Below are 12,238 nucleotides of genomic sequence, written 5' to 3'. Positions count from 1 at the left end.
ATGAGTATATCTGTCTACCAGGAACCAGACGGAGACTGGCAACTCATTTCACAAGGCCCATTCAACAGCTGTCAGATTACAATAACTTTTGGTCACTACTGACCTGGGCCAATTTCATTCTGGTGACCTTAAAACAAAATATTTCATATCACCTGCATCATTCATTTCCCATAAGATTGTTTAAGAGCAACAAGTTCCCCTCCACAGATAGTAAATAGATGGGTGGGGAGGTTAAATGGGCATGGATTTGCTCATTATTTTCACATAGATTGTGAACTCCTCAAAGAAGAAACTTTTTATATGTATACAGCACCATATAAACCTATTGTGCAATATAAATATGTTTAGATACATTCTGCATACTGCTAGTAATTTTTTATATTCTTCCTACAATAGGGTGAGAGATTTCTTTTACTTCACTGACACGGATAGATATTCACTACTAGATCATTTAGTATACACCCACTATTCAATAAGTCTGGATAGACTGCTTATGCGGGCCATATATTTCAAATCCTTTTATCACTATGAGAGCTATTCTGAAACCATAGTTTACTTAGTAGATTTCATTTAGCTTTAGAGCATATTGATGAAGGCTTGACAAGTAAGACATAGCTAGGACTAAGTTATAAACTGCATCTTATGATTATGCTAGCATAGGCTGAACTTTAGGTACAGTTTTGAAGTATACTGCATGTTTGACAGTGGAAAAAACAGATGTGTCAGGAAAATTTAGAATAGTTGATCTCCCAATATTTGTTGGGGAAAATATATAGTGAATAGGAACAGCTATGTAGACACTACAGGGAGAGTACAGAATATAGTGTGGTTGAATAATTCTAACCCTTACTTATGTTCTTGATGTTCCTGAATAATGCAGAGTGGACATTTTTTGGAAAACTGATTAATGTTCTATTTAGAAACAATTCTGCTAAAATATCACAATTTGTATAATATATACATATCATGATATATGAAAACCTCTGCATTTTTATTACTAGGGACATTCGAATGAAATCAGGACTGCCCCTTAGAAATTCATTTGCTTCTGCTGATCATTCTTTTACTCAAGTCTGGCATCGCAGGTAGTTGTTGATAACAGAAACAGAATGATGACTTAAGGTGAGTTATGAGCAACTGGTCAGTTCCTAAGCAACACAGATCATATTTGAATGCAAATATTCATAGGTAAAAGAAATAATATAAATACAGACAATATATAAGCAGAACTCTTACAACAATTATCCTTTAAAGTTCTCCATGAGAGAGCAGTGGGTCAGCAGAGGCTCATCTACACTCAGAAGTTGTAACAGTTTAACAAAAGATCTGATGCTACACCAGTTTAGGGAAACCAGTGTAACTTTACATGTGGACACTCATACACTGTGTAACCCTGGCTTACATCAAATTAACTTCCAACACCATACCTTTATTTAAACCACTGCAACTTGTGTGCAGCCCAGGCCCAAATAGTATTGATATTGTCCACATCACAATGTTGATGTTATGTTTTCCTGCAAATACTGTAAGTGTATCATTTTCCTGGCAAAAGTGTAAAAACATTATTGTATAGCATTAATAGCGCAACACAGTATAACACTAAATAGGTTTTGGTATACCTTGCATGAAATGAAAGTGTTAACACATTGGGTTGTTTTTTTTAAAAAAATGAGTGAATTTAATCCTTATGAAAGGTATTGGACAGCTTTAGAAACTAATTATTTAAGGCTATGGCCACACTAATTATTTAAGGCTATGGCCGCTACAGCCATGCCACTAAAAGACACGCAGTGTAGCTGCTCTTTGTCAGCAGGAGACTGCTATTTTGTCCTGCCAACAAAAAACTTCCCCTCTCCCCGAGTGGCAACGGCTTTGTCGGCAGGAAAGCACTCCTACTGACAAAGCACTGTTCACTGTTCACACCAGCGCTTTTCATCAGTAAAACTTTTGTCGTTCCGGACAAAAAACCCTGAACAACAAAAGTTTTGCTGACAAAGTGCCAGTGTAGACAAAGTCTAATAGTTATCTATTGCCAGGACAGGTTTAACACAGACAGTAGCAGAGGAAAGCTCCCCAGGCATTGCCTTTATATGTCTCTCTATCTTAGCCTTAGAATTCCAAGTCTGAGGCTATGTATTCATTAGAAATGCTGCAGCTGCACTGCTGTAGCACGTCAGTGTAGACACTCACTCCAGCAATGGGAGGGGTTCTCCCATCACTGTAATTAATACACCTGCTTGAGGGGCAGTAGCTAAGTCAACACAAGAATTCTTCACACCCGAGTGACGTAGCTGGATCAGCCTAACTTTTTAATGTATACAGAGCCTAAGCATGAGATAATTAAATGTTCAGTTTCCAAATCCATTCAGTTCTTAACCCCTCCCAGTGCCAGCTATGATTGTGTTCATATCACAAGAACTGTCATCTAGGAACCAGACTGAATTTTTTCCCCTCAATCAACCAAATTTGAGGTACTTCTGTGAGCTTTGAAATATTGGTGTTAGCCACACCACACTAAATCCTTCTGTGTTGCACATAAAATTTTTCTCTGAGTATAGTTCAGCTGTTGTCTTATTCCCTTATAAATCAACTATACCACTCCTACACAGGCCTTTGACTTTTAGCTTAATCTTGTTTATATTCTGTTTTCCTTTGCTCTATATTGTTTATTATATCAAATTTCTCTTCTTAGAGACCTTAAACCGTAATGTAACAGTGTGTAAGTTTTAATACTCATGAAAGAGATGGCAAACAGGAATGGTCTGAGTTTCAGTGCTGCAACCACCCCATCCTATCCTGAAACATCCCTATTAGCTTATTGCAGTACAGGTTTTGTAATGAGCACATATGGTAAGACTATCACATTTATTGTTACTTGGGACCAAAAGGAAGAATTCAAACTCAGAGCTCCAGAAGTGAAAGGGTTGTCGTGCACTAACATGATGCACCATCAACGCTTTTCAGTAATAAACTCGTACTACCTTTTTCTAAGCCCCAATGATGTACTGCATTAAATGCCAGCAGTTAGCATTTCATCACTTATTTTTGGGCCTCGTTTCTGAAGATAAGAATACAAAGCGTGATTCTAGCATTACTGTGCCAAAAAAATGTATGTGCGATAGAGCTAAAAACAGCAGAAAAAAAATAACTAGAGATGTCCTGAAAAGCTATTAGAGAATAGCAAGGGGAAGGAAAAGAAAACTACATATTACATATGCACACATAACTTTGTAGTGGGATACACCTTTAATATACATGAGAAGCTATTATTTGTAATATTTATCATATAACATATACAAACCATTCCTGTTTCAATCAGCTTATAATGTGCTTGGTAACAGTATATCATGTAGCGGGTACTTAAACTTTACCCCTTTGATTGCCAAATACAATCTACAATTAGTAGATATACGGTAATCTCATCTAAGATAGTTTTGCACTTTGACATCCAGATCTATTACTTTTGATGCAAAAAACCTATTAAACCACTAGTCATTAGCTGATACAGAAAGGATAACTTGACCATGTGACCTAAAATAGATTGCCTTAGCAAGGATGGATAAGGTGCAGTAGCATCCAATTTTAGAAGCTTTAAAAAAAAAAAAAAAAAATTGCCTCAATCTTCGGCTAATCATTTTCTGTGGCTTCTCAGATACACAAAAACCACTCAAAAATCAAGGGGAGAAAATTAAAGATGACATAAAAATAGAAGTAATTTTGAATATCCCCAGAAGCTTGGGGGGGGGGGTCCCCGAACACAAACATAAAATTTGAGAAAAAGGATGGGAATTCAACAATTGAATATTTTAATTTACACTTATTCAAGGAGGCTTCTGATATTACTATCTTCTATAATTTGGTAAGATGGTGCAATAAACTTGTGAGCTCAAATAGAAAAGCCTCAGCAGAGGCTAATGGAAGTTGCAAGCACATTCAGGGAAGAAATATACTTTAAAAGGTGATAATAAAACATACAGGCTGGAGGTTAAGGCAAAATACTGTCCCCTATGGCAAGACAAAAAAAATGTTTTGACAGTGAACAAGAATACGTGATTACACAGTCAATACAAAAACAATATATACAGAGACAGCATATTAAAATATTGTAGGATTGTATGGATAATAAGATATAGGTAATTTAACTTCAAGGATTCCAGTTTAAATATATCCCAGATGAAGAGAAGATGAAAGCTGTTACTACACCTGAAGGCTTTTCAATGCCCCGTGTGAGATTAATGTTTAGCTAAATTCCCAGTGGAAAGCATTCACAGCACATACCACATACACAACAACACAACTGTAGCACTTGTTAGCAGTTTTAGATAGGATTATCCTTTCACCTTAGAAGTGCTCGCTCTCAAGTCAGGATTGAGGCACACTGCCAGGGTTTTATGGGGAAGCGTGCACTACTGCACTTTTTCTGTAAAAGAGCCCCTCGGTCTCTTGGGCTTTCAAACAAGAACCGTTCACCCGCATTAGAATTCTCACATGCATGCAAAAAATTTTAAAATCAATGTTAAAATGTTTTAGCTGAACATGAAAATGAGAAAGTATACTCAGAATATAAACTTGCCAAAGACCTTGTGTACTATGCATTTATTAAAACATGACTTTTTAGTGAAGAAAATATTTAAATTGATATAATAAACACCAAGTAAATTTACTTAGAAAACTTTCATAAACTTATTTTGTATTACAGTTTCTATATGTGCCATCATGACATTCACATCAGCAGCACAGATCTGATGTTTCTGCTTTTCGTTCTCTTTCAATGTCTTTAACAGGCCCCTATGGACTGGAGGCAAAGGACTGTAAGAACTCAGCAAGTGAAGCTGACTTAAAGGATTCTGTTTTATTTCTGCAATCCTCAAAGCCCGCAAGATAGCAGGTGCAAACTTGGAATAATGAGCTGTAGATGAAATGATAACTGGACATGTTCTATCCTGTAATCGATCTGCAACTACTTTAGCAATAGCCGTGTGCGTGTCCAAAATATACCCTGTAGTACTGTATACAGAGTGGATAGCAGCAAGACAGTCCTCCTCAGAGCACCACCCTGCCACCAAGTCTTGCTGAAGCTTCTCAAGTAGATCTTTCTGCAACTGAAAGTGACATTGCTTTTCCAGCTCACTAAATAATTGTGTCACCAGCTGTCCATCACCACTAGCAATCAGGTGCAAATGTCGTTCAAGGTTGGAAGATTTCAAAATATCTATTGCTGGTGATGAAGTCTGCATTAATCTTCTTCCCCTTAAATCATAAAGACCTGTTCTTATGAAATCGGTCAAAACATTATTTCCATTGGATGCACAAATACACTTTCTGATAGGGATTCCCATCCTTTTTGCATATAATGCAGCTAATATGTTGCCAAAGTTTCCTGTAGGAATACACACATCTATTGGGCTTCCAAAAGTAATAATATCTTGATGAACAAGGTCAAGGTAGGCAGAGGCATGATAAATAACTTGGGGAAGTAGTCGAGCCCAGTTTATAGAATTTGCTGCACTTAAAGCTGTTCCATATTCTACAGTAAGAAAGCCAGAATAATCAGAATTGGTAAATATTTTTTTTATAGCTGTCTGGCAAAAATCAAAATCAGATTTGACCCCCACTGACCACCCATTTTCTCTTTGGCAGCCAATCATCTGTGATTTCTGAATCTGGCTTACTCCATCCTCAGGAAAGAAAGTGACCACAGCAATCCTTTGTTTGTCAGTATCACTAAGACGACTAAAACCATCTAGGACAGCACTCCCTGTGTCTCCAGAAGTAGCTACTAGGACCAAATAATTGCATCTTTTGGGAACACAGTATGCAAATAGATGAGGCATCAACTGTAACGCCAAATCCTTAAATGAGGCTGTTGGTCCATGAAACAACTCAAGGAGAAACTGGTTGCCTGTCAGATACCTAAGAGGGGCAATTTTAGAACAAGTAAAGTTTTCTCCATAAGCAATCTCAACAATTTCTCCCAGCTTGAAAGCAGGTATATCCGCAGGATGTATAAATCTTTCCAGTATAACCTGAGCTCTTTCAACATAAGTTGCTTCTACTAAGCTTTGCCATTCTCCCGCAGTGAATGTTGGAAGCCCCTTCTCAGGAACAAAGAGTCCACCATCAGATGCTAGGCCCTCAACAACAGCTTCAGTGAAATATTTAACAGAGCCTTTTTGCTCACACATTTCAGACCTTGTATGTCTGGTTGAAATAAAAGTTTCTGATTCTGAGTCTTGATATCTCTTAACTGCATCAAGTACTTTATCTGCTACAACCTCTGCTGTAAGTCCACCTTCACAAAGAACACGAATATCATACCATTTTTTATAAAACTGCTTCCTAAACTGAAGTATGTCTCTCATAGAAATTCCAGAATCCTGCCCCACAATACGATCCACTTTCATTAATTCCAGCCTATCTATTATGTCTCTTGTGGGTACATCCAGATACACAACAATCCCATTTTTCTTCACATGCTGCATGCTGGCAGCATGCATTGGATTCGACCCAGAAAGGGAAATTACACTTCCAGATGCTGAAAACTTTAACAGGGCTTTTCCTTCCTCTTCTATAAATTGCCGACTACCAACATCCTGCAATTTTTCTGACACACTCATATTCCAGGTTGTTTCAAGGACATCATCATCCACATCTATGACACGACAGCCGAGTTTGTGACCTACTATTCTCCCAACTGTTGTCTTCCCAGCTCCAGGAGGTCCCATCAGGACAATATTCTGGTCTCCAACAAGAGAGAGAGTTGAGAGCCATGACTTCCACAGTTGTACAAATGCAAGAGTTCTTGGAAAAATCAACTTTAGATGTACACTAAAACCAATGTTCTGGGTTAATTTTAGATGCTGATACCGAACAACATGAAACATCTTCTTTCCACTGCTTTTTCAAGCTAACTTGACAAGTAACTTAAATACTATAAAGAGGAAAAAAAAGTAATTAATAATTCATAGAAACATACCTAAAAAATCTTGCAGATGTGAAATTAAAAAAAATCAGTCCCTTAGAATACAAAGCTAATTATGAGAGTGTCTCTCATAATGCCACAGGGGTAAATATTTATCAGTGAAATAATACATCCTGACCTTTTACAGAGTACCATCTCACTTTTAGTGACAAATCTTTCAGCAATGCAAGATTTTAGAAAATAATTTCCCCCCATACTACACCTGCATACAAAATTTAGTTTATTTTTTTTTAAATGTTGAAATTTTGCAGGATTTCTAAAGATGTTACCAGACACCCAAAACTAAATTTCTCAGATCTGATGTCTTTTTGTCGGTGTCCCAAAAGGAAGAGGATCTGTAGTACACAACATAGAGGAATGAGTCTCTTTCTGTGTGCCCTAACTCTGTCAGTAGGCTCAGCTAAGGGTTGTACGCTGAACTACTCACAATTAATTGCAAAATGGTAGGTGTTGGATGGACACTCAATATTAACTTTTGAGGCCGATATCCTCAGGATAAATAAGAATAGTTGGCTGTTAAAACCGCCCTCAAAACCTAATGCTATAATGCTGAAATATATACTAACACATGTTTATTATTCCTACTTGTTAGTATATAAATATTCAACGATTGTTTCCTTAATAGCATAGATTTATTTTTAAACACACACAGCCCCTTATTGACAATGAAGGCTGACTAAATGTTTATCTTTACACAACCTAAAAACGTGTTATAAAATATTTGCCCTACATGTAGATGTTTGGGGTTTTGTTTTGTTCTTTAAGACAACAAAGTAGGGAATGCTACACAACCCATTTAAACTCATAGTTAACTCATGAACCTGCTGTAGGAATTCTGGCTCTAGCTCATCCAATTCTCTTCTAGGTAGACATGATACTGATCAAACAGTATCTCAAGTATTCCTAGGGTGAAATCATATTTGTTATTACATTTGATGTAGATTGAACAGAATTAAAGAAAGAAAATAGAGTGAAGTGGATGTCACAGAAGTGACTTTACTCTCAGAATAACCTTGGTGTGAGAGATAAATACTGATAAATCAAGCTGTTCTCAATAGCAGCGTCCTATTTTGCTTGTTTTGGGAAATCATGAGTGTCAACATGAATTGCAGAGCAGAAATTCTGTGTGATGTTTAGGGATAGTCAAAATCTTCACACAAGAGGAAATGATAACCACAAAACTGCACAAAAGCCTTACCGAGTCTCTTTCCATTTTATACATAAAAAAACCTGCTGCTCTGTTACTGTTATTTGCTAATGGATATTAGCTAAAAATTATTATTTAAAATAAACAGGGTTGTCACAGTTTCTTTGGGAAATTAATCTATAATGAATCTAAAAAATAATCATTTACATATTGATGGTTATTAATGACTTTTTAAGGTCATTCCTGCCATGCAAGACAGTGGCCATACTGGGTATTTACAATTGCTATATCATTGATTATGTTTGGGATAGCAACATTAAAACTGCCAAGAATATTTTAAAAAGTAACTACAAAATGACCAGTGTTTATTTTCCAGGCCAAAAATTTAACTAACTTAACTCAGGATCACATTTTTAAAAGTTATCCATAACCTGTACACAGCTACAGTAAAAGCCATGAAAACAAAAAATCCTCAAACCTACAAAAAACAAAAATAGCAATAGTTTAAAATATTCACTTTTAATTGCTAAAAAACCCACTGTGCTGGCACAGGATAGGTGGGTTCAGCTGTGGTTTTTTGGAAGGTTTTTGCACAGATTTCCTGACTCAAAATCAAAATTAGACCCCGCTGTTCCTAATTATCAGATTTTAAGGATTCGGTCTGGGTGCCAGTATTCTGCCTACTTGCTTAATAACATTATATTTAAACACTTCATTAATTTTCAGACTACTAATTTTTGTGCCTTTGCATAATCTAGAATGCCAGAAAATTTCAGATGATATGATGCTTTACTATTACTAACTAATAATATGGGGAAATAGATATAGTAATAAATTCTAGTCCTGAACAAAGACTTCATGAAGGCAGTTAAGATGGTAATAACAAATTACAAAATCAGGAACCAAACATACTAAAATGCTGTACCTGAAAAAATTAAAAAACTCTAACATTTGAAACTCTAGAAATTCAAAAATAAAATTTACACAAACAAGTTTATTTCTGGTCTTATAACCTATCACAAACTGTGAATCAGCCATTTTGAGGCGATAATAAATATCAAAACTACTTTTCACATTTTAAAATAATTAACAATTAAAAAGCAATACACTGCATGCATACAACTCCCCACTGTCCTTTATACACAACAGGCAAAGTTGCATACCATACATTGCCTGTTTTACAGAATGAGATACTCTGATCTATGCCTAGTATTTGTAGACAGGATGAGGTCTGAGTTGGTATCTGTTGTAGGCAGATGACAACACTACAGACCTACACAGAGAAATAAAATTAAGTGTAGGGGGTTTATTTTATTTTATTTAAACCCACTATTCGATACAGAGATGAGCAGATGGAAGAGTTTTAAATATGTTGCAGACAGCTGCTTTGACTTTGTGACATATAGTGAATAGTAGACAGTAGTAAATGTTTGGAGATTCATTGTTGTGGATTAGATATAAAAATGTGTATCAGTTACAATGAGCATGGAAGACAGATAACACAGAGAGCCACAGGAATGAGGAGCTGGTACAATGTATTAGCTCTATAGAATCAAAGAGATCCTTTGTCCTGGTGGCTGTCTCTATCTTGCAGAGTTTATAAGAGCCTAGAGTTCACATCCTGGGTGGCATTCACTGGCCCTGATGGAGTCAGCTGATTTTATGTACTCACCCAAAGAATACAGCAAAATTCAGCTGGCTCCCAGAGGAAGTCCTCGAGGGTGTAGTGTATCACTCAAAAATTAATCATCCCCATTTTTCAAAAACATGCAAGCCACTAGTCCTCAATGAGAACAAATGAATAAACAACCCAATGTAGAATTCCTAAATACCACATCTGGATGTTTGATTTGAAGTTAATTATTTTAAAAAAGGTTAAGGGATGACTTGATTATAGTCTACAAGAACATACATGGAGAACAAATATTTGAGAATGGTCTCCTCAATCCAAAAAGATATCCAATGGGCTAGAAGTGGAAGCTAGACAAATTCAGACTGGAAACAAGGTGTAACTTTTTATCAGTGATGGTAATTAGCTAGTGGAACAATTTACCGAGGGTCACATGCATTCTCCATCATGGGAAATTTTTAAATCAAGATTAGATGTTTTGCTAAAAGATATGTTTGAGGAATTATTTTGAGGAAGTTCTATGGCCTGTGTTATACAGGAGGTCAGACTAAATAATCATAATGGTCCCTTCTGGCCTTGGAATCTATTGATTGTTTTTCCTCATTTTTTTAGTACGTAACTTGAAATACTGGTACCTGATTTGCAGAAGTGCTGAACACGTACCTGCAACTGAATTCAATGGGAATTCTGCTCTGAGCAAACAAAGTGCTATAGAATGCTAAATACTCTGAAAAAAATCAAGACTTAGATGTCTCAAATTGGGCACTCACTGGTGGAAGACACTTCTGACCTTAATCTCTGGTTGCTTCAGTTCTTCATCTGTAAAATGGGCATAATACCACCATCTTACCTAACCATGGAGTTGTGAAGATAAATTTATCAATGTTTGAGAAGACTCAGGCCCAGATCCTTAAAGGTATTTAAGTGCGTAACTCCCACTGATTTCAATGAGAGTTAGGCACCTAAATACCTTAGGTTTCGGACCTCAGATACTAAACTGAAGAGCACCATAACAAAGCCCATGAAGAAATTAATAAATATGTTCAGAGCAGGCTATGAAGGGTGTGCAGTATATAAGCCATGGGGTCATACACTGAATGGTCAGAATACAGCCAAATATTGAATAGCTACCTATTCAATGAGCACCATTCATCCTGTACATTGAATGAGGCTGGGGTCCTGTGGAAAAAATAATACATGATCATGAAATTAAAGACGATATCACAATGCATACACACAAGAGGGCCGAATTGAGGATCCACAGACAACCTTAATTCTGGCACTTGCTAACTTCTGAATACTTGATGTTGCAACCTTAATTTTCTCTTAACGTAATTTTGTTGTATGTAATTATATATACCACTACAGGTTTATGTGATGTTTTACAGTGACACATAAAAGGATGAGGTCCCTGCGCTGAGGAGCTTTTCATATTCTAAAGAAAGATCCATTACAAAATGTCAATAGATGTGGAAGGGAGCTGTAAAGAAAAAAAGAGGGAATGTAACTCAGAATGGTTTTATCATCTCTCCTGAGAAAAAGGCAGAAAATGGATACAACATAGATTCCAGGCTCCACTTAGGGGTATTTTTGTTTTTCAATATACTACAAGAAACAAACTATGTTTCAGAGGAAAATTAGAGTATATAGACCTAACTTCTTCAACCACGCCTACCAACATTTTCTCTAGTATTACTATGAAATTGAATTTATAATAAACAATGAGATATTGATCACTTCATTTTAGGCCTAATGGGGATGGGGAGAAAAGGCAGCTGCCCCACAGCAATGGGGACCTCCCCCTCAGGGGGATGGTGGAGATACAGCTGCCCCCTCACTGCAATGGGGACCTCCTCTTCAGGGGAATGGGGGTATGGCTGCCCCCACACTGCAGTGGGGACCCGTCAAGGGGCGGAGAGATACGGCTGGCTCCGCACGGCCATAGGGACCCCTCAAGGGGCGGAGGGATACAGCTGACCCCGCGCGGCCATAGGGACACCTCAAGGGGCGGAGGGATACGGCTGACCCCGCGCGGCCATAGGGACACCTCAAGGGGCGGAGGGATACGGCTACCTCGTCACTGCAACGCCCCTCGAAGACGGGCAGAACCCCAGTAACTCAGTATGGGTCCTAAAATGAGTCACTGAGAGTCAGACGTACCCGGAGGGACCGGGAGCGAGGTTCAGAACCCAGACATTAACCGCACCGCAGGCAGAGCAACGCGAGATTCAACAGCCTATCCTCCCATGCCAAGTTGGAATTTGGTCCCCCTCGGCACCGCACCAACCAGCTCCGGAGTGCGCATGCGCATCAATCGCACCCGCAGCCTCCCAACGCAGGGCAACAACAGCTCCTGAGCAATCATTTCTCAGCATCCGTCCTACGTCAGCGCTCGTGCGCCTGCGCAGCCACCGGGGCACTCCCACCCTGCTCAGCATAGTGCACTTGCGCAGCATCCATCTTCCCATTCTTGGTGTTG

The 12,238-nt window shown here is 37.9% G+C and overlaps 1 protein-coding gene across 2 annotated transcripts; it reads right to left on the bottom strand.

Annotated features, from left to right (window-relative positions):
- Nucleotides 1-3,252: 3,252 nt before the first annotated feature.
- THNSL1 (threonine synthase like 1) lies at nt 3,253-12,129 on the bottom strand. Of its 2 annotated transcripts, XM_074946097.1 has the most exons (3): nt 11,920-12,129; nt 10,891-10,938; nt 3,253-6,931 (listed from the first exon to the last, which is right to left on the bottom strand). In XM_074946097.1, the coding sequence occupies exon 3, from the start codon at nt 6,882-6,884 to the stop codon at nt 4,665-4,667; it is 2,220 nt and encodes a 739-aa protein (XP_074802198.1). In that variant the 5' UTR covers nt 6,885-6,931; nt 10,891-10,938; nt 11,920-12,129; the 3' UTR covers nt 3,253-4,664. The 2 variants fall into 2 exon arrangements, with proteins under 2 accessions (XP_074802198.1, XP_074802199.1); XM_074946098.1 differs by lacking the exon at nt 10,891-10,938.
- Between the last annotated feature and the right edge of the window lie 109 nt (nt 12,130-12,238).

The sequence above is a fragment of the Natator depressus genome, chromosome 2 (genome assembly GCF_965152275.1).
Source record: "Natator depressus isolate rNatDep1 chromosome 2, rNatDep2.hap1, whole genome shotgun sequence".
Lineage (NCBI taxonomy): Eukaryota > Metazoa > Chordata > Testudines > Cheloniidae > Natator > Natator depressus.
The sequence above is the reverse complement of the archived record's forward strand: the minus strand, read 5'-3'. Positions and strand labels throughout refer to the sequence as shown.